The sequence below is a fragment of the Phyllobates terribilis genome, unplaced genomic scaffold (assembly GCF_046119375.1).
Source record: "Phyllobates terribilis strain yellow unplaced genomic scaffold, ASM4611937v1 Scaffold_35__1_contigs__length_13245226, whole genome shotgun sequence".
In the NCBI taxonomy this organism is placed as follows: Eukaryota; Metazoa; Chordata; class Amphibia; order Anura; family Dendrobatidae; genus Phyllobates; species Phyllobates terribilis.
Genome location: NW_027362795.1, coordinates 1,708,262 through 1,731,901, shown reverse-complemented (window position 1 = coordinate 1,731,901; position 23,640 = coordinate 1,708,262). Strand labels below are relative to the sequence as shown.

At 43.8% G+C, this 23,640-nt stretch overlaps 1 protein-coding gene and 1 non-coding gene across 2 annotated transcripts in view; both read right to left on the bottom strand.

The window, feature by feature from the left end:
- Positions 1 to 4,875: 4,875 nt before the first annotated feature.
- The window catches only part of LOC141182691 (uncharacterized), a 30,582-nt gene continuing 11,817 nt past the window's right edge, over positions 4,876 to 23,640 (bottom strand). Inside the window, exons 6-11 of the mRNA XM_073660841.1 lie at positions 11,143 to 11,241; positions 10,837 to 11,013; positions 10,630 to 10,753; positions 10,449 to 10,546; positions 10,160 to 10,250; positions 4,876 to 6,674 (exon numbers count right to left, since the gene is read on the bottom strand). Of these exons, the coding sequence (XP_073516942.1) occupies positions 5,485 to 6,674; positions 10,160 to 10,250; positions 10,449 to 10,546; positions 10,630 to 10,753; positions 10,837 to 11,013; positions 11,143 to 11,241 (1,779 nt within the window). The 3' untranslated portion in view covers positions 4,876 to 5,484. The remainder of the gene's footprint in view (positions 6,675 to 10,159; positions 10,251 to 10,448; positions 10,547 to 10,629; positions 10,754 to 10,836; positions 11,014 to 11,142; positions 11,242 to 23,640) is intronic.
- LOC141182753 (U5 spliceosomal RNA) lies at positions 9,071 to 9,188 on the bottom strand. The gene has a single exon (XR_012257962.1). It is a non-coding gene; the product is annotated as a U5 spliceosomal RNA (small nuclear RNA).

Sequence of the window (23,640 nt, the reverse complement as noted above, 5' to 3'; positions counted from 1 at the left end):
GGGTATTTATTCAAAATTGAAGGCATACTGAACCAGCATGGCTATCAAAGCATCTTTCAGCAGCATGCTATTCCATCCGGTTTGCGTTTAGTTGGACCATTATTTATTTTTCAACAGGACAATGACCCCAAACACACCTCCAGGCTGTGTAAGGGCTATTTGACCAAGAACGAGAGTGATGGGGTGCTACGCCAGATGACCTGGCCTCCACAGTCACCAGACCTGAACCCAATCGAGATGGTTTGGAGTGAGCTGGACCGCAGAGTGAAGGCAAAAGGGCCAACAAGTGCTAAGCATCTCTGGGAACTCCTTCAAGATTGTTGGAAGACCATTTCAGGTGGCTACCTCTTGAAGCTCATCAAGAGAATGCAAAGAGTGTGCAAAGCAGTCATCAAAGCAAAAGGTGGCTTCTTTGAAGAACCTAGAATATAAGACATATTTTCAGTTGTTTCACCCTTTTTTGTCAAGTATATAATTCCACATGTGTTAATTCATAGTTTTGATGCCTTCAGTGTGAATGTACAATTTTCATAGTCATGAAAATATAGAAAAATCTTTAAATGAGAAGGTGTGTCCAAACTTTTGGTCTGTACTGTATATATGACTTCATTGTCCTTTTCTCATCTGCTATGACTAAGGGCGCAACCCTAGCGCCAGAAACGTGTAAGAATTTTAAATTTTTTTTTTTTTTAAATGATCCAATATATTTTTCTCATATTTTACCTGTTGGAGTGCTGATTTTCTCCTTTTCGTTTTCTTCATATGTCTGTGCTCACCAGCCGGACCGGCACCCTTCAGTGGACTATCTTCACCCTGTTTGGATTCAGCGTTGTAGCTCCCTAACCCTCCCTCCTGTTTCTTCACAATATTGTAACACGTATCCTAGGCCTCGATGTTCCCCATACAAACTTGCTCTTAGAATTGTTGAGACGGGAGAAATCTGAGGAACGCAAACCGGAACGGTCTGAAATATATAAAGAAGATCTGGTAAAATGTCCATTTTGATCACACTAATACAACCAAACCAGGACAAGGGTTTCAAGTTATAATTCATTAAATTTTTAACCATTTGTTCAAGGATGGGGGATATAATTTAAACAATACAGATCATCCAAGTTCCCCAGAATTTGTATACCCAGGTACTTAATTGTGTCTTTTTGCCACTTAAAGGGAAAGTTAGAAATGAGTTATTGTGTCAGTTCAGCGTTAAAAGTTATGTTCATGGCTTCTGTTTTAGAGTAGTTGACTTTAAAATTCCTTACATGGCCGAGTTATTCGAATTCCTTTATTATAGAGGGAAATGAGATCATTGGGTTTGAAACATAGAGCAACAAGTTGTCTGCGTATAGAGCTAGTTTATAGTGATGTGAGTCTATAGTAACTCCACTAATATCTGGATTTTTGTGTAATGCTACCGCAAAATGGTCCATCACCAATGTGTATAGGAGAGGTGATAAGGGACACCCTTGTCTCGTCCCCTTTTTAATAGAAAATGTGTCAGATAGAAGGCCGTTTACCCTATCGCTTTAGGGTCAGTGTAGAAGGATAGAATTTTAAATAACAAGAAAGAGTCAACGTAATTTGTGGTAGGGTGCTCTTCAAGAAAGTCCAATGCACTGTGTCAAACGCTTTTTTAGCGTAGGCAGAAACAAGGCACATTGGGATCCCCTGTTTTTTTGCATGTGAAATTAATGTTTTATTTTTATTATCACGAGCTTCTCTACCCTTAATGAAGCCAATCTGATCGTTCCTGACAATTGAGGGTAGATAGTGGGAGAGCCGTGTTGTAATCACTTTAGAGAATATTTTGACATCTACATTATTTAATGATATTGGATGAATATTAGGGCAGGTATTTGGTTCTTTTCCAGGCTTTGATGAAACCATTATATGAGCCTTAAGTGATTGGGGGGCAAAAGGGGGAGTCTTCTGAGATATCATTGAACACTTTGGCTAAAAATGGTAATAACTGGGGTGCAAACATGTTATAAAATCTATTATTGAATCCATCTGGCCCAGGGCTCTTCCCGATAGGGAATGATTTATTGGCCTGTCCTATCTGTAGCTCAGTGAAAGCTTTGTCTAGGGTCTCCTGCTCAGGGGTCTGTAAGGAAGGAACGGCAGTGTCCTTAATATACTTGTCATTTCTAGTTTCAAGAATATTAGATGGCATGTCGTGGTATTGTCCATGAATATTATATAGCGAACTATAAAAGAAACTAAATGCTTCCGCTATGTCAATGGGGTTATGAATTTCTGGCCCGGGTGCCCCTTTTATTTTGGATACGTATGTCCTTTACACGTGTGGATGTAACCTCCTTGCCAATGAGCGACCACATTTATCTGTGAATTCGTACGAGTACCTTCACATGTGATCTTGGCATTTTGTATACGTTTGATCTAGTAAAGACCTTCGCTCCTTTCTTTTTTTTCAATCAGATCATTTTTATTTAACAAAACAAAGAAAGACCAACATTTGTTTTTTTTAAATAAACTTTGTGACAAAAAAAAATAAAGAGAAAAAACAGTAAACAATACAAGAACCGGTTTACAATGATATAAATCCCAATATCGCTCTATAGTACAATGGTTTGGAACAGTAATTTGCACATAAATATCTGAATACTTCATGACGGCTTATTTTTTTCCCTATTGAGACAGCAAAAGAAAAAGAATATATCTAAGAAGGGACAATTGTGTGGACTGAGACAATTATTATTTGCTGACACCTTGGGTATAAGGATATAAATTCCTGGCTTACTATAAGGAAATGGACAAACGATCCAGTATAGTATTTCTGTGAAGGTTCTTTGAAGCAATACCTGGTGTATTTAACCATTGTTCCCATATTTGTATGGATTTCTTGAGAGCGTTCCTTTAATATAAGCTCCACTTTCCAAGCATAGAGTGTTATTTTTCCTGGATTTTAGTTCTGTTATCGTTTGGGGAGAATTGTCTATCCAATGTAGTGCCAACAACTTTCTGGCTTGGAATAATATTCCTGAGCTAGCTATTGCCATATGGGAGTCTGGATCTACGTCCTCTCCCAGGAGTCCTAGGATACAGATTTTAGGTTCCAACTGAAGTTGTATCCCAAATACAGATAGTACAAGAGCGATCACCCCCTTCCAGGGGGGTGAGGTGGCCACACATATCAGGATTGGGGGATGAGGGGAACCAAGCATACCAGGATTGGGGGATGAGGGGTACCATGCATACCAGGATTGGGGGATGAGGGGTACCATGAATACCAGGATGAGGAATGGGGTGCCATGCATACCAGGATGAGGGGTACCACACATACCAGGATTGGGGGGGTGAGGGGTGCCATACATACCAGTATAGGGATGAGGAGTGCCATGCATACAAGGATTAGTGGGTGAGGAGACCATGCATACCAGTATTGGGGGGTGTGGGGTGCCATGCATATCAGAATAGGGATGAGGGTACCATACATACCGGATAGGGACCAAGGGTACCCTACATACCAGGATAGGAATGCGGGGTACCATGTAGACCAGGATAGGAATGCGGGGTACCATGAATACCAGGATAGGGATGAGGGGTACCATACATACCAGGATAGGAATGCGGGGTACCATGCATACCAGGATGAAGGGTACCATGCATACTAGAATAAGGATGAGGGGTACCATGCATACCAGTATAGGGATGAGGGGTGCCATGCATACCAGTATAGGGATGAGGGGTGCCATGCATACCAGGATAGGGGATGGGGTGCCATGCATACCAGGATAGGGATGAGGGCGCCATATATACCATGATTGGGGATGAGGCATGCCATGCATACCAGGATGAGGGATTGGGTGCCATGCATACCAAGTTTCTGGGATGAGGAGGCCATACATACCAGAATTGGGATGAGAGGTGCCATGTATACCAGGATGAGGGATGAGGTGTCATGCATACCAGGATAGGGATGAGGGGTACCATGCATACCAGGATAGGGATGAGGGGTACCATACATACGAGGATAGGAATGCGGGGTACCATTCATACCAGGATGAGGGGTACCATGCATAGCAGAATAGGAATGAGGGGTACCATGCATACCAGAATAGGGATGAGTGGTGCCATACGTACCAGGATAGGGGATGGGGTGCCATGCATACCAGGATAGGGATGAGGGAGCCATATATACCAGGATTGGGGATGAGGCGTGCATTGCATACCAGAATGAGGGATTGGGTGCCATGCATACCAGGTTTCTGGGATGAGGAGGCCATACATGCCAGATTTGGAATGAGGGGTGCCATGCATACCAGGATTGGGGATGAGGGGTGCCATGCATACCAGGATTGGGGATGAGGGGTGCCATGCATACCAGGATTGGGGATGAGGGGTGCCATGCATACCAGGATTGGGGATGAGGGGTGCCATGCATACCAGGATAGGATGGTGGGGACAGGATGGGGGCAGCAGAAATACCAGGAGGGGGGCAGCACATACCAGCATGGGAGACCATATACCAATAAAAATGCTCACCACCCGGGCGTAGAATGGGTTCAATAGCTAGTTACAATATACAGGAGCATGATCTGACCAAACAGCAGTTCCTACCTGAGATGTAGGTTGCCATGTAGGCAAGTGACAGCTAATTAAGAAAAGGACTATATGGCTATGCATAATATGTAAAGGAGAATAATAGGTATAATCCTTTACGTCTGGATGTAGTATCTTCCATACATCGACCGGTTGAGACCAAAGCACAATTAGCAAAGCTTTTGTTTGTGTTTTAGATTGGTGACTCCAGCTCAGGGACGCGTCTAAAGAAGGATCCAAGACAAAATTAAAGTCACCTCCAGTGATAAGGTCCTCCGCAAAATATTTTAGTTTGTTTAAGTAATAACGACTTGTCTTAATTTGGTCACTTACAGGCTGGAGCTGTCTGGCATCATGAGGGTTAAGACTGCTTCTTTTTCCATGCTGAGGTGAGGCAGTAATAGCTCCGGAGCAGGAAGATAAGACCTTCCATAAGAAACTCTGCATACCAGACATGCTGACAGAGGTGGAGGACCTCAGATTAACCTCTGATCTCTTCTTTCTTTCCCATATCGAAAGTCATGTTTGAGGCTGTAAATTGCTTATAATTCCGCCAAGAACACGGTCTGAAGAGAGTACTCTCAGTGTGTGCATTCTCTTGGTGATATGTCCAGGCCATGTCCTTCCTGTTGATGTACAATACGTCTGAAGGTGGCGTTGATTGGCAGCAGGATTGTGTGATGTAACAGCCTTACAGAAACGCAAGTTGTGACACCAATGGAACGGCGCCAGAACAGGAAGTGCGTATGAGTGTTTTTATTTTAACAAGGCCAAACATGAGGAATGAGAAGGAGTTGTCCTAGTAGCGGACAACCCCTTTATGAAGATACAATATTCGGTTAAAAATGAAAAAGGCTTCTCCCCTGTATGACTTCTCTGAAGTTTGTTAAGAGTTGATTTCCGTGTAAAACTTTTCCCATATTAAGAACATGAAAATGGCTTCTCGTCTGTGTGAGTTCTCTGGTGACTAAGAAGTGATGATTTCTTCACAAAACATTTCCCACATTCTGAACAGCAAAAAGGCTTCTCCCCTGTGTGACTTCTCTGGTGATTAACCAAATCTGATTTCCGGCTAAAACATTTCCTACATTCTGAACAGCAAAAAGGCTTCTCCCCTGTGTGACTTCTCTGGTGATTAACCAAACTTGATTTCCGGCTAAAACATTTCCCACATTCTGAACAGGAAAAAGGCTTCTCCCCTGTGTGAGTTCTCTGGTGCTCAACCAATTCCGTTTTCCGGGTAAAACATTTTCCACATTCTGAACAGGAATAAGGCTTCTCCCCTGTGTGAATTCTTTTGTGCGTAACAAAACCTGATTTCCAGCTAAAATATTTTCCACATTCTGAACAGAAAAAAGGCTTCTCCCCTGTGTGAGTTCTCTGGTGCTCAACCAATTCTGTTTTCCGGCTAAAACATTTTCCACATTCTGAACAGGAAAAAGGCTTCTCCCCTGTGTGAGTTCTCTGGTGCTTAACCAAATCTGATTTCCAGCTACAACATTTTCCACATTCTGAACAGGAAAAAGGTTTCTCCCCTGTGTGAGTTCTCTGGTGCTTAAACAAATCTGATTTATCTTTAAAACATTTCCCACATTCTGAACAGCAAAAAGGCTTCTCCCCTGTGTGAGTTCTCTGGTGATTAACCAAATCTGATTTCTGGTTAAAACATTTCTCACATTCTGAACAGGAAAAAGGCTTCTCCCCTGTGTGAGTTCTCTTGTGCTTAACCAAACACGATTTCCGGCTAAAACACTTTCCACATTCTGAACAGGAAAAAGGCTTCTCCGCTGTGTGAGTTCTCTGATGTCTGATTAAACTTGATTTCTCTGTAAAACATTTTCCACTTTCTGAACATGAAAATGGCTTCTTTGTTTTAGGATCAATTTCTTTTTTATTGCTTATTTTGTGACTTTGATTTTCCTTAGTAGTCGATAATGAATCAGAAGACAGGACCTGTTTCAAATGATCAGATGACAGATCTTTGCTGTGAAGGGATGATTGTAAATCTGGAGAAATGTCATTCACTTCAATTGTATCTTGTGTGATCTCAAGATCATCTGATTTAAAAATTGAAGATGTCAGCTGTCCCTCTGATCTCCTGGTACAGTCATCTGCCAAGAATAAAACCAATTATTATTTATGAATAACATATCCTTAAAATTTATATTGTTGAATATTTCTACTTAAACTCTACGTAAAAATGTACTTTATGTAAAAGTATCATTATCTACCAAGAAAACATCACAGAAAAAATCATCCTTACCAACACCAAATCAGATAACAAATGCATTAGCATTTTAGTGTTGGTTGGGTGTACTGGGGTGTCTGTCCATGTGGGGTGCACTTATATAGCGCTGGGCAGCCTTCCTGATGTAATAGTATGGGCATCATCACTATCCTAAGCCAGACACTGTGCATCACACCTACCTGTGTGACTGGCGTCCTATGCAAGCTTCATCTGTGTGCATCTTTAATACTAGGCAACCACCCCCTCCATGAATTGGTACGATTATTGGTGTTAGTAAGGCTGTATCTTTTTCTGTGATTTTTTTTAATTTTGCCGTATGTTAGCCGTCATTATTCACCAAGACAATGACAGTTCACAGTCTAATAGAAAACCTCATAGCATGAACCAGTAGAGCATGGTGTTCATTCTGCCTCCCAAATATGGAATAAAAAGCCACAAAACAATGTTATGTAGGCAAAACTAATATCAATAAAAACTTCTACTCATCTCACAAAAAACAAGTCCCCACTCAGGTCCATCACCTGTCAATGGAAAACCAGAGGTTTCCACATTATTAGTGGCTCAAAGGCTTTTGAAAAGCAACATGGCTTCCATAAACCAATCCAGCAATATCCGCTCTCCCCAAAGTCAGATCTCCCCCTCACTTCTGAGCCTTGCAGTGCCCCCAAGCCACATTTAGCCTCCATGTATTTGACATTACTATAGTGAGAAGAACCCACTTAATTGATGTTGTGTGTCTCCTGGAGCACAATCTGGACACTATTTGTTGGGTAATGAAATTATATATTTGTAATTTTCACTCTCCATCATCCACTGCGTGCTAATTTCCGGAAAGTGCCTGTGGAGTCAAAATAGTCACTACTCCTATAGATTAATTCACTGAGGGTTACAATTTCCAAAATGGAGTCACTATGGGGATTTCTACTGCTCTGGTTTTCTGCCATTTTGTCATATTAGGGCTTCTGCAAATGGTGTGTCCCATCTCCTCTGGGATCTGCTCCTGTGACGTCTGCTTCTGTCACCAGGAGCCGCCTTATTCATCCTGCAGGTGGCGCTGGTGATGGAGGAGACGTCAGAACCAGAAGCTCTGGGCGGCGCAGGCTCTGTCCAGCCACTAAGATTAGGGTGCCTGGGACCTGTAGCACCATCCAGTCTGGCAGTATGGGTGTGTGTGCTGTCCAGCTGGAGTAATCTGCTCCTTACTTCAGCCATTTAGAAAGCACCGCACCCTACTAAAGCTGGAAGCATATTGCTGGAAGCTGCCAGATACAGACAGCCTTGTTCTCCTCGGGTTCAGTCCTCTGTGCTCAGCTCCCGGCTTGTGTATTTGATTCCTGTTGTGACCTCGGCCCGTTTACTGACTACTCTTGTGTGATTTTGTATTTTCTCTGACCCCCTGGTTCTGACCCGGCTATCTGACTATTCTTCTTGCCATCTCACACCACAGAACATTAGGTAACACTGTGGCCCAAGCTTAGGGGGGTCTCTGTCTAAGTCCAAATCCATGTAGAGGGGGTAAAAGGATGATGAGCAAGGCAAACCCTGGGATCTGGAAAATGGAGTAGATAGCGCTAAGCCTGTTTGTGGTAGCCATCTTTTGAGCTGTCAGGTGACAACGAACAGTGTCCCCAATACATTGTGTCTGCACACCATCCCAGCAAAATCTGCATTCAAATAGCTAAATGGCGCTCCTTCCCTTCTTAACCTGCCATGTGCCCAGACAGTAGTGTACAATTGCATACAAGGTATTGTCAGATTCAAGAGAAGTTGGAATATTATTTGTAAGGTCCATTTGTTTCCTATTATCCTTTGTGAAGAATTCCAAAGTTATCACCACATAAAGTGACACACGTCAGATTTGAAAAATGTCAGAGATAGGTGCTGGGAAAGGAAGTTGTTTCTGCGCTCTCTGGAGTCACGACAAAGCATTATTATGGATAAAAATGTAGGTTAATTGTCTACTCGTTTCAGAGACCACCGACTCCTTCCTCAGGACAAACCGTACATAACCTCTTTAACGGGTTTAGTGGTTTAATAACATAGCGGGTTTGGGGGAGCAGATGAAGCTCTCCATTTTTCAGCTCTTTGTGGTTGTTTTTTTCTTTCCATTTTTGGAGCATCCTTCAGTTAAGGGTAAAAAAAAAAGCAAAAGCATTTAGTCAACGCCCAGAATATAAATACCCCGATACCACAAACCATTCAGCAGTTTTGCAGACATTGTGTAAAATCAAAGTAAAATTCCCGGCAATCTCTCAATTTGTGTTTAAAAAAAAAAAAATTGAAAAAATATCTTCACAAAACTCAGTTTTGCTTCTCTCCATGGAAATCTTTAGCAAAAGGCGAAAGATTTTTACATTCTGAAGAGAAGCCAGAGTATTTTTCCATAGATTTGAAAAATGGGCCCAGATAGGAACACAAAATTGGCTGCAGGAAGGGGTTAAATCAGAGTATTTTGGGCACTAACTACTAAAGTAAAAACTGTGAGTATAGACAATAACACATCTACTGAAATGATCAAACTCAACAGTCTTCATCAAAGAAAAATGAGTAAGTAGTGGTGAAACCTCTCTGGGGTAATTAGAGTATGGGGCTCGGTGGCTCTTGGCAATCTAAACTATCGTAAGGGCCAATATTTTCTGTCAGAGGAGTTTCAAGAAGAAATATTAGACGTTCAAAGAGAACTTTTTATAATAGTGCAGAGCTGAGGTGTCTTAAATTTAGCTTAGAGATATATCATGTCACAGGTGTAATGTTTTTTTGTTTAGTTTATCACAATCTGGTTTGAAGTTAGTCGGTTTTAAAAGAAACTGAAAAGTCAGGATAAAGGGAAACTCTGTTGTTATTGTACAGAAATTCACACTTGGCCCTCACTGCACATTTAATGTTGTAGATCATAAATGTGAAGTTTGGCCAGAAAGACTGGACCTGGTCTTGTAGGAACCATATGAGGACATTCAGCAGCACAGAATGGAGAGAAGGTAGATTCATCCAATAAGATATCAGGGATCTAGGAAGCCAACAGCATCATTACCCTCCGCTTTCTCTTACAGGCCCATCATAATATTATTCTTCAAGTGATTTTCTGGCTTTGTGGTTTACAGATCTGGGCAGGTAACGTCTCCTAATCACAGGGAGTAGGTGGATCCTCCAGGTTGTAAGTTCTATGGAAAAGGGTTTCAATGCCCAAAATCATTTGAACAGTTTTGGGTGGAAGAGAATGTTGTGGTCTAGAGGCAAAATGGTGATCACACGATTGTGATACGGCCGGACTACACAACCGATAAAGCAGCCACAGCCGGTGACTGAGAAGAATCTGTGACTTCTCAGCAATTAGTGGTCACTACTCACCTGGGTAGTCATATGTAGGAATCTCCTCTTTACACCACTCATCACCCCTCACATATGTCTCTGTAGTATTAATATGGGTCAGATCTTCACCCTGAAACAAATATTATAAAAGTCACAAACAGATGCAGAAGTCCCATCTATGATCAGCTCTAATCCTGCCATCTTCACCGTTCTCATTACACAAAAGGAAAACACATAATACTGGTGGATAAAACAAGACTGAGCACAAGACCTTCACAGCCATCTACACATCATAGGGGAGATCTCATGACACCTTCTCTCCATCTACCTGATGATCCTGAGGAACATTGGGGTCTTCTTGTTTACAGTCCTGTGGAAGAAGAGGACGGGGACATCTCTCTGGTGTTGTCCTCTTACTGGATAGATCTGGAGGAAACACATACAGGGACTGAATTTATTCTTTACATACAGATAATTATAGGCCGTGTGTATTTAGTCCTGTCCATTACCTGGTGATGTGAGGGGCTGGGGAACCTCCATCATGACGTCTTTGTACAAATCTTTGTGTCCTTCTAAATACTCCCACTCCTCCATGGAGAAATAGACAGTAACATCCTCACATCTTATAGGAACCTGACACATACAATGATACCGTCATCCCCCCGATCCTTTCATAGCGTTACTGTATAATGTCCCAGCATTCCCAGCACGGTCACCTCTCCAGTCAGCAGCTCAATCATCTTGTAGGGGAGTTCTACGATCTTCCGGTCATTGATGTCATCATGTATGAAGGGGTGAGATGGAGGCCCTGTGATTGGGCTCAGGGGTCTTTCCCATCCCTCAGACACATGGACCTGACAGCGCTCACTAGAGGTCTTCACTAATATGTAATCCTGGTTATGGAAAGACATATAAATAAATCTCACTCCAGACATTTCCAGAGTCCTCACCTCTCCAGTTCTGTTCATCTGTTATTCCCATAGATAAGAATGATGTAATGGGACGTCATCAGAATCTCTCACCTCTCCAGTAAGACGGAAGAGGATCTTTAGGGTGAGGTGTAATATCCCCTCCGCCATCTTGTCCAAATCCATCTTTGATGGGTCCATTAGGAAAATTCTCTTAAATAGAAGATCTTCACTGAGAGGATCTGATATTGTAGGGACCTGAATGAGAAGATGATGAGCAGATGTAACATCATAAAAATCCTGTGTAATAATACAATTACTGGAGATAATAAGGGAAACATATGAGATTTATTATTTTACAGTATTTAGTTTTCTTCTTTACATATACTAATAAAACCTATATATTTTAGGACACAGACAACACGCAGTTTCTTCCTTGGAGTCTGTAGCTGAACACATTTCTCAAAGACTCATCTGCCATAAAGCTAATTCTCCTCTCATTTACAGACACTGCAATCGGCATTAGCAATACTGCAGGAAATATTCATTACACGTGACATGAGAAATAACTACTTCATGAGGAAGACATCTTCATCTTCTACTACGGCTCTTGAAACATATTTAGCCAGAGTTCTTCACTGACTACATCTCCACCAGCCGTCTATATGAATGTTTCCCGTCTTCCCCGGACTGTAATCTTCTATCACATTAGATCTCATGTTTGAACAGAAAAAAGGCTTCTCCCCTGTGTGAATTCTCTTGTGCTTAACCAAACCTGATTTCCGGCTAAAACATTTTCCACATTCTGAACAGGAAAAAGGCTTCTCCCCTGTGTGATTTCTCTGATGTTTGATTAAACTTGATTTCTCTGTAAAACATTTTCCCCATTCTGAACAAGTAAATGGCTTCTCCTCTGTGTGACTGCTCTGGTGATTAACAAGATTTGATTACTGGTTAAAAAACTTCCCACACTTGGAACAAAAAAATCTATTTTCTGCTGTGTGAATGTTTTCATGTTTAAGGCTATGTGCCCACGATGCAGAAATGCTGCATATTTTTTACGCTTCTCCCTGGCAGGAAAAACGCATGCATTTTTTACATGCGTTTTTCCCGCCAGGTAGAAGCGTTTGTCAAGCGTCTTTGCATGCATTTCTGCATGCGGGTTATCAAGCGCTTTTCCGAGCGATTTTAGCATCACTTGGAAAAGTGCTTGACAACTTGTTCACACTATATAAATCCATGCAACCAGCATGGATTTATAGTAGTGTGACCAAGTTAGTTAAAAAAAAAAGAATAAGAATGTTAAAAAATAAAAAAAATAAGTTTATACTCACCTTCCGATGTCCTCCCGGTGTTATCTCCGCTGCGTCCGGTGTGTTGGGCAGCTCGCTCTGTTGTGAAGGACCTGCGGTGATGTCATTGAGCCATGTGATGGGTCACATGACTCTGACGTCATGGCAGGTCCTTCACAACAGCGCGAGCATTGCAAGAGACGGGACGGAGCAGACAAAACACCGGGAGGACATCGGAAGGTGAGTATAAACTTCATTTTTTATTTTAAATTCTTTCTTTTACAGTTTCTATGGTACCCAGGTCTGGATGAGAGTCTCCTCTTCTCCAGACTTGGGTACCATCCGCACATAGAAACGCATAATATCCGTGTGTACAAATGTACTGACACGGATATTATGCGTTTCAATGCAAGTCAATGGCGGCGATTACGCTGCGTGTCCGCAAAATGAATGGACATGCTGCGGATTTTTGAGCGCAGCATCAACGCTGCGGAAAAATCCGCAGCATGGGCATTGACATTGCGGCTTGTCATTGGGGACCCTGGGGGGCGGATTACCAAGCGTTTCCCAAGCGTTTATGCTGCGGAAATTTCGCAGCATAAACGCTTGGAAAACGCATAGTGGGCACACAGCCCAAGAAAAGACTTTTCGAGGGAAAAACTTTTTCCATATTCTTAACATGAAAATGGCTTCTTTGTTTTAGGAGCAATTTGTTTTTTAATGCTTATTTTGTGACTTTGATTTTCCTTAGTAGTCGGTAATGAATTAGAAGACAGAACCTGTTTCAAATGACCAGATGACAGATCTTTGCTATGAAGGGATGATGGTATATCTGGGTTAATGGCATTCACTTCAGTTGTATCTTGGGGGATCTCAAGATCATCTGATTTAAAAATTGAAGATGTCAGCTGTTCCTCTGATCTCCTGGTACAGTCATCTGCCAAGGATAAAACCAATTATTATTTATAAATAACATATCCTTAAAATTTATATTGTTGAATATTTCTAATTAAACTCTCCATAAGGCTGAGTTCACGCGATGCGTTTTTCATGCGTTTCCGCGGCGTTTTTGCAGTTGCGTAAACGCATGAAAAACGCATGGTAGAAGGGCAGCAATGTTCCCCAATGGAAATCCGCATGTGCTGTGCCCATGATGCGGATTTTTCCGCAGCGTAAAAGCTGCGGTCAAAAATCCGCAGCATGTCAATTAATTTTGCGGAAACGCTGCTCTTTTGCCGCCATTGACTTGCATTAGACCGCATGGAATCCGCATCACTGTATATGTTGATGCGCTTTTCATGCGGTCTAATGTGCGGATGGTACCCGGGTGTGGATGAGAGGACTCTCATCCAGACCCAGGTACCAAAAGAATAAAATAAAAAATATATATAATATAATATTCTCACCTTCTGACGGCCCGCGCTGCGTCCTGCCGGCTTCCCGGGCACTTCGCGTTTGAATGAAGAAGGACCTTCGCTGACGTCAGAGTCATGTGACGGGTCACGTGACGCTGACGTCGGAAGGTCCTAAAGTCTTCACTGCCGGCAGCCGGGACCGATGAAGCAGGACACCGGGGGCCATCAGAGGGTAAAGTACAGATTTATTTTTTATTTTTTGACATCACACACTATATAAATCCATGCCGGTTGCATGGATTTATATAGTGTAAAGTTGACAAGCACTTTCCAAGTGATGCTAAAATCGCTTGGGAAGCGCTTGTCAACCCGCATGCGGAAATGAAAGTGAAGACCGCTTCATTTCCGCATGTCCCTGGCAGGAAACCGCATGTACAATCCGCATGCGTTTTTTCCTGCCAGAGAGATGCAGAAACGCTCAGGAAAAAATCCTGAGCATTTCTGCATCGTGTGCACATACCCTTAAAATGTACTTTATGTAAAAGTATCATTATTTACCAAGAAAACATATCACAGAAAAAAATCAGCCTTACCAACACCAAATCAGATAACAAATGCATTAGCATTTTAGTGTTGGTTGGGTGTACTGGGGTGTCTGTCCATGTGGGGTGCACTTATATAGTGCTGGGCAGCCTTCCTGATGTAATAGTATGGGCATCATCACTATCCTAAGCCAGACACTGTGCATCACACCTACCTGTGTGACTGGCGTCCTATGCAAGCTTCATCTGTGTGCATCTTTAATACTAGGCAACCACCCCCTCCATGAATTGGTAGGTTTGTGAATGGTTGCTTCATCAGTATTTAGCACCTGCGCTGCCCCCCCCCCACCCCACACACCTTTATCATTAGGGTCTTCTGCATCCTGCTAGTGCATTTCTTATATGATTTGTGTTGGTAAGGCTGTATCTTTTTCTGTGATTTTTTTTTATTTTGCCCTATGTTAGCCGTTATTATTCACCAAGACAATAACAGTTCACAGACTAATAGAAAACCTCATAGGATGAACCAGTGGATCGTAGTGTCCAACTGTTTGTTAATTCTGCCTCCCAAATATGCAATAAAAAGCCACCAAACAATGTTATGTAGGTGAAATAATACCAATAAAAACTTCTACTCATCTCACAAAAAACAAGTCCCCACTCAGATCCATCATCTGTCAATGGAAAACCAGAGGCTTCCACATTATTAGTGGCTCAAAGGCTTTTGAAAAGCAACATGGCTTCCATAAACCAATCCAGCAATATCCACTCTCCCAAAGTCAAATCTCACCCTCACTTCAAAGCCTTGCAGTGCCCCCAAGCCACATTTAGCATCCATGTATTTGACATTACTATAGTGAGAAGAACCCACTTAATTGATGCTGTGTGTCTCCTGGAGCACAATCTGGGCACTATGTGTTGGGTAATGAAATTATATATTTGTAATTTTCACTCTCCAACATCCACTGCGTGCTAATTTCCGGAAAGTGCCTGTGGAGTCAAAATAGTCACTACTCTATAATTTCCAAAATGGTGTCCCTTTATGAGGATTTCTACTGTTCTTGTTTTCTGCAATTTGGTCACATTAGGGCTTCTGCAAATGGTGTGTCCCATCTCCTCTGGGATCTGCTCCTGCGATGTCTGCTTCTCTCTCCAGAAGCCGCCTTATTCATCCTGCAGGCGGCGCTGGTGATGGAGGAGACGTCAGAACCAGAAGCCCTGGGCGGCGCAGGCTCTGTCAAGCCACTAAGATTAGGGTGCCTGGGACCATTAGTACTATCCAGTCTGGCAGTACGGGTGTGTGTGCTGTCCAGTTGGAGTAATCTGCTCCCTGCTTCAGCCAACTGGAAAGCACCACACCCTACTAAAGCTGGAAGCATATTGCCGGAAGCTGCCAGATACAGCCTTGTTCTCCTCTGGTTCAGTCCTCTGTGCTCAGCTCCCGGCTTGTGTATTTGTTTCCTGTTCGGAGAATCTCTAATCCCGTTTATTTTACTTAGCATTATATATTGTTTTGAGTATATCAATAGCCAATCACCTACAGCCGTACTACAGGCTTAAACCAATGTTAGTACGATTATTACAGAAACACACATATGGTCATATTATCGTTAGTTCGGCACATGATGGAAAGTTACAAGGTTATACATCCCGGCTCAGACTAGATAGATAACAGGAGCAGGGTGTTTCATAGAATGTTCTTGAGAGAAAAGGTTCTTGTGAGAAAATTGCATGTGAAGCAGGAGAAAAGAATGAAAGAATGTATGCTATGCAAGGTGTAATAATAACATCATTTTAGAAGCTAGCACAAAATGAAGTAACTATAGCATGAATATCGATATGTCCTTTACATCAACCTTGTAACATAATAATTTGACACTCACTTGGTCAACCGTGAAGGGTCATTGCTGCCCTCCCTCAACAGCTTGGTGCCGTGACTCGGATCCCTAACCAGGGACGCCCCACCACCTCTGGACGTCCACAAAGAGAGACTTGCTTTCGGCCTCCCCCACTGGAATTGGGACTGATCATCCCCCACAAAAGCCACAGTAAGTGCCCGAGTTCTTTACTAGTGATACTGACCATTTGGCGTGGTTTCCACGTGGTGCGTGGTTGTTTGCAGTATGTCTGGATGTCTTGGTTGGATATAGTCAAAGGTGAGACTATAGGGGTGTAGTCCCATTAGGGGTCTGATATTGATAACTTTTAAAGCAGTACCACCTCGGATTGACAAGTGAATATTGTATGAATCTTCCTTAACTTCTGACAAAGATTCTTAGGAGACTGAACACTATTAGTATCAGTCGCGGCAGGTGATCGAAGATTGGGTAGGACACGCACACAGATATAAGTATATTGAGTGTCCGGAGGGCTGCAGACGTGAGCTCTCCTCCTTTCACCTAGTACCGTACGTGACTTCCCCGAAGGGAGGGGCGAGTCAGTGGAACAGTTGAGGCCGGCCGGACTCATACTGTGCACAAATCAAGGATCTTTGTCAGTCGAAAGGCAGCAGTGCAGTGATTAATCAATGTTTCTGTGGAGCAGAAAGAAAGTGTCTCCCCCTCAGGAGGGAGAGGATGTGATGACTATCATGGTCGGTTGAGAGGGGAAAAGATCATTTAAGAATGAACCAAAAGTGTTTAAGTTGTTAAACTTTCCCGTGGAGGGGAGACTTCAGCCTTCATTGTGGGACGAAGGAATCCGGCAGAAAAGGGGAAGATTAGTTGACTGTGGATTGTTGGAAGATGCTGAAAAGTTTAAGAAAGTTGCACATGAGATTTGTGGTGATGGATATGTTGAAATAGAGGAGGAGCCTGGTTATTTCAATTATCTTTATGTCAAGAAAGTAAAATTATCTAGCACTGTGACAAAGACTGGCTGTTTTGTGCTACAAAATGAAGCTGATGGGGAAAAGGTAGAGGAGGAAGTAGATTCCCCTTCCCAACTTATGTGTCCACAAACTGAATCTGAAGCCCCTAAAGAAGCATCCCCTACCCCCACAAATGTAGCCGTACCCCAGCCCCTGAATCCGGAAACTGAGCAATTTATACCTAAGGAGATTAAATACCCTGCACTTCCCACTGGTGGCCAGCCACCACCATATAACCCAGATGGCTGGCTTTGTAAAGTGTGTTGGGTCACCAATCCGGGATGGCGCGAGACGTGTTATAATTGTGGAACACGCAGACCCAGTGTTGTAGCACCAACCTTCCCATTACTTAACGCTGACGGTGGGTATTATGAACCATTGCCCCCACCTGCTCCCGCCATGGTCCACACTCCATTCGGGGAGACCCAGGGACCTCTGAACTCTACCCTATTCACCCTCTCCCGAACTGGGGAAATAGAACATGGACACGAGTACCAGGAGGTGGCGTCTGTTTTGCTGAATGGTCCTTCGGAATTTTCCACTATACTGAGAATAGGCATGGGGAGTACACCGCAACAGCAAGTTGGGATCATTGTAAACGCAGCAAATGCAAAATTACAGCATGGGGGGGGGGGGGAGGGCTAGCTGCAGAAATATGTCATATTGGGGGGCCTACAATACAAACTACATCCAACGATTACAAAATATGATCCCCTGGATGTACCCAGGTCACAACACCTGCTTACAGAAACAATTCAAAACACCATAGCATATGCATCACAGCTTCATGCGGTCCCAACCCTAGCCCTGCCATTTATTTCCACCGGTATTTTTGGATATCCAAAACAAGACGCAGCCAAAATAATAGTCGGGGGTATAAAGTAATACATCGCCACGCATCCAACTAAATTGAGAGAGATAAGACTCTTGGCCATCGACAGGGATCTCGTTTATTATGCCGCTCAACTAATCAAACCCGATATCTGGTCTCCCCCAGTGTTCCCCTACCTCCAAGATCTCCCAACAATCAGTACTCATGCTGATTTCCCTCCAGCTCCACCCCCTCTCACAAAGATGGAGGAAATGGAGGAAGCGGACCACAATACCAGCCCACCCAAATATACCCCGTTTACCCCAGTACAGACAGATACTCTGTGTAACCGTCTCCCGGATCCCGAACATTCCCCAGTGGCTTTTTACAGGGGCATGGCCGCAAATAGAGAGATATATTCAACAACAAGGCAAGATCTTTTACACCTGCTCCGTGTAAAAGCCGGTGAAGGATATTATCCCATGGTAGAGGCAGCTGTCCCATATAATAGAGCATTAGACACCAATACGTATGAGAGTGGGGTTGACTTCTGTCAAGCCCTTAAAATATGGGCTCAGGATAAGTTGGCTGATCAATCCACTACCCTCACAGATGTCACTCAAGAGAAGGGAGAGTCGGCTGAGAAGTTTTATGGGCGCCTTATGCAGGTCTATAAGGACCTTGGGTTCTCCTTACATACTAAAACTCATTGCCAGCTGTTAGTATCCGCCTTTATCCAGGGGTTACGGACTGAAGTCAAGGATGCGATATTGGCTGTATGACCAGATGTTGAGTCAGCCACCCCAGGAGATGTCCTAAAGGTAGCAAAAAGCTTCCAGAAAAGTGTCGCCCGGACCGCTTCTGCGGTTAAGCCCAAATCTAAACCCGCTGCAGTGGCAGTTGCGGCACCTGCAGTACCCGCAACACAGTATCCTCCCTTACAGCCCCACTATTACCCCATGGCGGTACCTGATCAGCGAGTAATGTATCCCGGGAAAAGGCCACTAGTGAATTCCTGTCTTCAGTGTTGGATGTGTGGCCGGACGGGACATTTCCAAAGGGACTGTCACACCCCTGCTAGCCAGTGCACCGCCCAAGCCCCCTATCTAGAAATAGGATGCCCGGCCCACGAGACTCACGAGAAAATGTCCTCCAAGACCATCCATTCTGAAATTGGGGCCAACCAGAGTCTGCCATCGTGATGCCCGTAACCACCCCTGGGCTCTGTTCATCTGTAGTTATCCCAATAGGAGGGAATCCGGTGAAGTTCATGGTAGACACTGAGGCGGCCAACTCCATTTTAAAATCCACTGAACTGCCCCAGGGTCTCCCAGTCCAATTTTCTAACGACAATCTAATATTGATCGGTGTAGATGGCAGACCTAACAAACACACTCTCACTAAACCTATTCCGATTGGCCCATTTCCAGAAGTAATGGCACAATTTGTCATATCCCTGATCTGCCCGGTAAATCTTTTAGGAGCAGACCTCTTGTCTAAATTCCGATCCCGAATTCAATACCAGGACAATGGTCAGATGATCCTTACTTTAAAGGATCCAAACTCTGATGCACACAGAGGAGGTCTGCATCTTACGGGCGCTACCCATGGTTATGATTAACATATCAGATACGATTGGAAATCTCCCAAAAGATCCCAGGTTAGCTCCATACACAGAGGAAATCCCTTCTCGTCTGTGGTCACAAGGCCCAGACGACATTGGGTGATTGCCGGTAGAACCAATACAGGTGTACCTCAAGCCCGGAGCGCCCTTTCCCAAGGTTCGCCAGTACCCGCTCACACATGCACAAGAACAAGGTCTACACCAGCAAATTCACACCTTGTTAGAGAAAGGGGCACTAATCCCCTGCGTCTCCCCGTGTAATACGCCGTTGTTCCCCATAAGGAATAAATCCCAACCGGGGCAGCCGCCCGCTTATCGATTGGTGCAGGATTTGAGGGCAGTAAATGCAGCGACAGTCTTGGAAACTCCTGTGGTGCCTAACCCACATACACTTCTCTCACAAATACCATCTACCGCAGCCTGGTTTACAGTAATTGATTTAGCAAACACCTTTTTCAGCATTCCACTACATAAAGACTGTCAGTTTCTGTTTGCATTTACATATCAGGGCAGGCAATTGACTTGGACGGTGATGCCGCAGGGAGCGCAGAATAGCCCTAATCAGTTTGCAAAGAACATGTCTAGCTGTCTGCTGCCGTGGCAGCTGGACAACTCTGAGGTAGTACTATTACAATACGTTGATGATCTTCTTTTGTGTGCCCCCACGGAGCAAGTGTCCATCAGGGCCAGTGTTAGCCTCCTCAAGCATCTAGCAAAACTGAATTGTCGAGTCTCAGCCTCGAAACTTCAGTTTTGCCTCGGTCAAGTGGTTTTCTTAGGCCACTGCCTTACTCAGGGTGCCAGACATCTCACAGAAGAAAGAAAGACCATCTACCTACTACCATTCCCAAAAGATCCCATAGAGCTGCAATGGTTCCTCGGACTATGTACATATTGCAGACAATGGATCCCAGGCGCTTCACGTCTGATGGAACCCCTATATGATGCATTAAAAGAAAACACTCTGGCTGGTGTAAACAACAAGGACCACCAAGAACTGCTGCAACAAGCCTTTGAGCAACTAAAATCAAGGATAATGACAGCCACTGCCCTTGGAAACCCGGATTATGTTCAACCTTTCCATTTGTATGTCTCCGAGACAGGAGGGCATGCAGCTGGAGTACTCACGCAGAGACACTGTACAAAGCAGCGCCCGGTCGGTTATTACTCAGCGCTTCTGGACCCGGTAGCCAGGGCCTCCCCCAGCTGTCTACGAGCGGTTCACGCCACACAGCAGTTACTTGAAAAAATGGCGGACATCATCCTTGGACATGAGACTCACATTTATGCTCCACACAATATTGCGGCTGTTTTGGGTTTACAGCAACCTAAACATCGGTGCACACTGAGACACCTACGGCTGCAGTGTACGTTGATTTTGACAGAAAATGTGAAATTACATTGGTGCACCACCATCAACCCGGCCACCCTGCTACCAGCACCTGAAGGAGAGGGGAAAGATGCTCCACCACATGATTGTCTGGAACAAATTACTGCGGAGTCAACTCCACTTGTTTTAGTGGGGGAAGTACCCTTTGATGACCCAGGACTTACGTTATATACGGATGGATCCAGATATGCTGACACCTCTGGCAGGTTTCATACTGGATATGCTGTCACAACTGAAGATACATTGGTAGAGGCTGCAGCCTTACCTCCCAGTATGTCAGCACAGGAAGCAGAGCTCAAAGCTCTGATTGCTGCTTGTCAACAGGCCGAAGGAAAACGTGTGAATATATTTACTTACTCGAGATACGCCTTCGGGATTGCACATGACTTTGGGGAGATCTGGGCAAGGAGAGGCTTTGTCACGACTGCAGGTTCTCCTGTGAAAAATGCTGAAAGCGTCAGACAATTGATGGAAGCGGTACAACTACCAAGACAGTTGGCTGTTGTAAAGGTAAAAGCTCATACCCGACCAGATGCCCCTGAAGCAAGAGGTAATGCACTTGCTGATCTCCATGCTATGCAAGCAGCTCTTCTTCCAACATCCATGTCCATGGCTGTTACGCGGCAGCAGACCAAACAGCTAAATTCCGTGCCAACCCAGGATCAACCTGTAGAAAATCATCAACCGGTCCCTCCAATCACAAAGCTACGCTGCACATAGCAAAAAGTCTCTAAAGAAGAACACCAGTCATGGAAGGAGGCGGGTGCTAAATTGATAGATGGGCTATGGAAAAAGGGACAACTGTATTGTTTGCCTCGACTCCTATATCAGGCCGTTGCAGCCTGGGCCCATGGACCGGTGTATCGAGGGAAGAATCAAGCTTTGCTACTGGTACAGAAACTCTATTGGGCCCCAGGAATTTCCACCGTGTTGAGCGCACAAAAGAAAGGTTGCTCAATATGCCAAAGCTGCAACCCAAGCAGATTACAGAATGTACCGACAAAACACATTGCTAAACCAGAGTATCCGTTCCAATGATTGCAAGTTGATCATATCACTCTCCCTAAAGCAGGACGATATGAATACTGCTTAGTGGTAGTGGATATGTTTTCCAGCTGGCCAGAAGCATTCGCCGTTCCAAACATGACTGCCAAGAAGCTGGTCTCTGAAGATGTTTGCCGGTATGGAGTCGCAGAAGTTATCGAAAGTGATCAGGGACCAGCCTTTTCCTCATGCGCATATCAAGAAATACTTACCATGATCGGATCAACAGTGGCGCTGCATACTCTTTACCATCCTCAGTCAAGCGGCAAGGTGGAGAGATTGAATAGCACACTGAAAAGGCAATTGACCAAAATGATGCAGGAGGATACGGCCCAGTGGCCTGAACTCCTTCCCATTGCACTATACCACATACGCACCACCCCCATAGGGAAACAAACTGTCACCCTTTGAGATACTATTTGGGTCACAACCAGCTATAGCTCGATTTACCCCACAACAATTATCAGAAGAAACAGATCATGTTGTGCAATATGTGATTCAGCTTGCCAAAGCCTTAACTAACACCCATGCGTTAGTATCATCTTCTATTCCAGATCCAGCTGATGCAGAAGGTTATCATAACCCTCAAGTCCGGAGATTATGTGTATGTGAAGAGGCATGTACGGAAACACAGACTAGAACCATTGTATGACGGACCATACCAAGTGCTCCTTACAACCCCAACAGCAGTAAAACTTGAAGGGAGGTCAACATGGATCCATGCTTCACATTGCAAACGTCAACCATCCTGAGATGTGTTATGATAATATGTATGGTTAGATTAATCAATACCTGGAATAGCCTACAACAGAGTACTGACCCTTTTAATAACAAGTTCATTACTCACCACCAGATTTTGGTACAAGAATTGAGTCAATTAGAGAACAACCCGATCAGTGACTGTTGGATATGTACTCACTCACCAGTTTCAGCCACTAGTATGCCTTTTCTTGCGGTCCCAGTCACTCTGGAAGAAATACTAAACTGGCCCAATTGTAGCGACGCCCTTGCTAATAACGCTACTAAGTTTAGTAGATTATGGAACACCACTGTATCTCCCCTGGTGGCAAGGAAATCTTACTGCCACCAGTAGACACCTACAATGTCTTGCCCTTAAAGGAAACAAATGGGTGCCCAGAAACAAGTCTTCCTTGACTAATTTAGGCTTCATACCAACTGAAGGTCTACAAATCAGTTTTAATGCTACTCCTAGTACGGCAGATGCTTTTAAACCGTCATTGTTGGAAAGATACATTCATAATCACTCATGGGTACATGCAAATCTGTTTATAAAAGGTACCAATGATACATGTTATAAAATATCTGGTAACATCCCTTGCAATGAATCTTCTGAATATAAGCCTAGTGATCCAACATGTGGCAATCCGGATATTGGATACTGTAGCCCCCTGGGACAAATGCCTTCATGGTGTATGTTATCAAATAACACAGTTTTTATCGATTTGGTACATAAATTAGTATTACTGCACTCTGCTTTATGGGATCTGCCATCAGCCACAAATTGGGTCTGTGGGAATAATGCGTATAAATGGCTCCTAGTCAGAGTAGGGGGGACTTGTACGTTGGCCCGGCTAACTCCAGCCATTTATCTTATTCCCCATAGTAAAGTAGATATGAGAACCATCCCTCTTCATACCATCTATAAATGTGCCAAGGACAACACT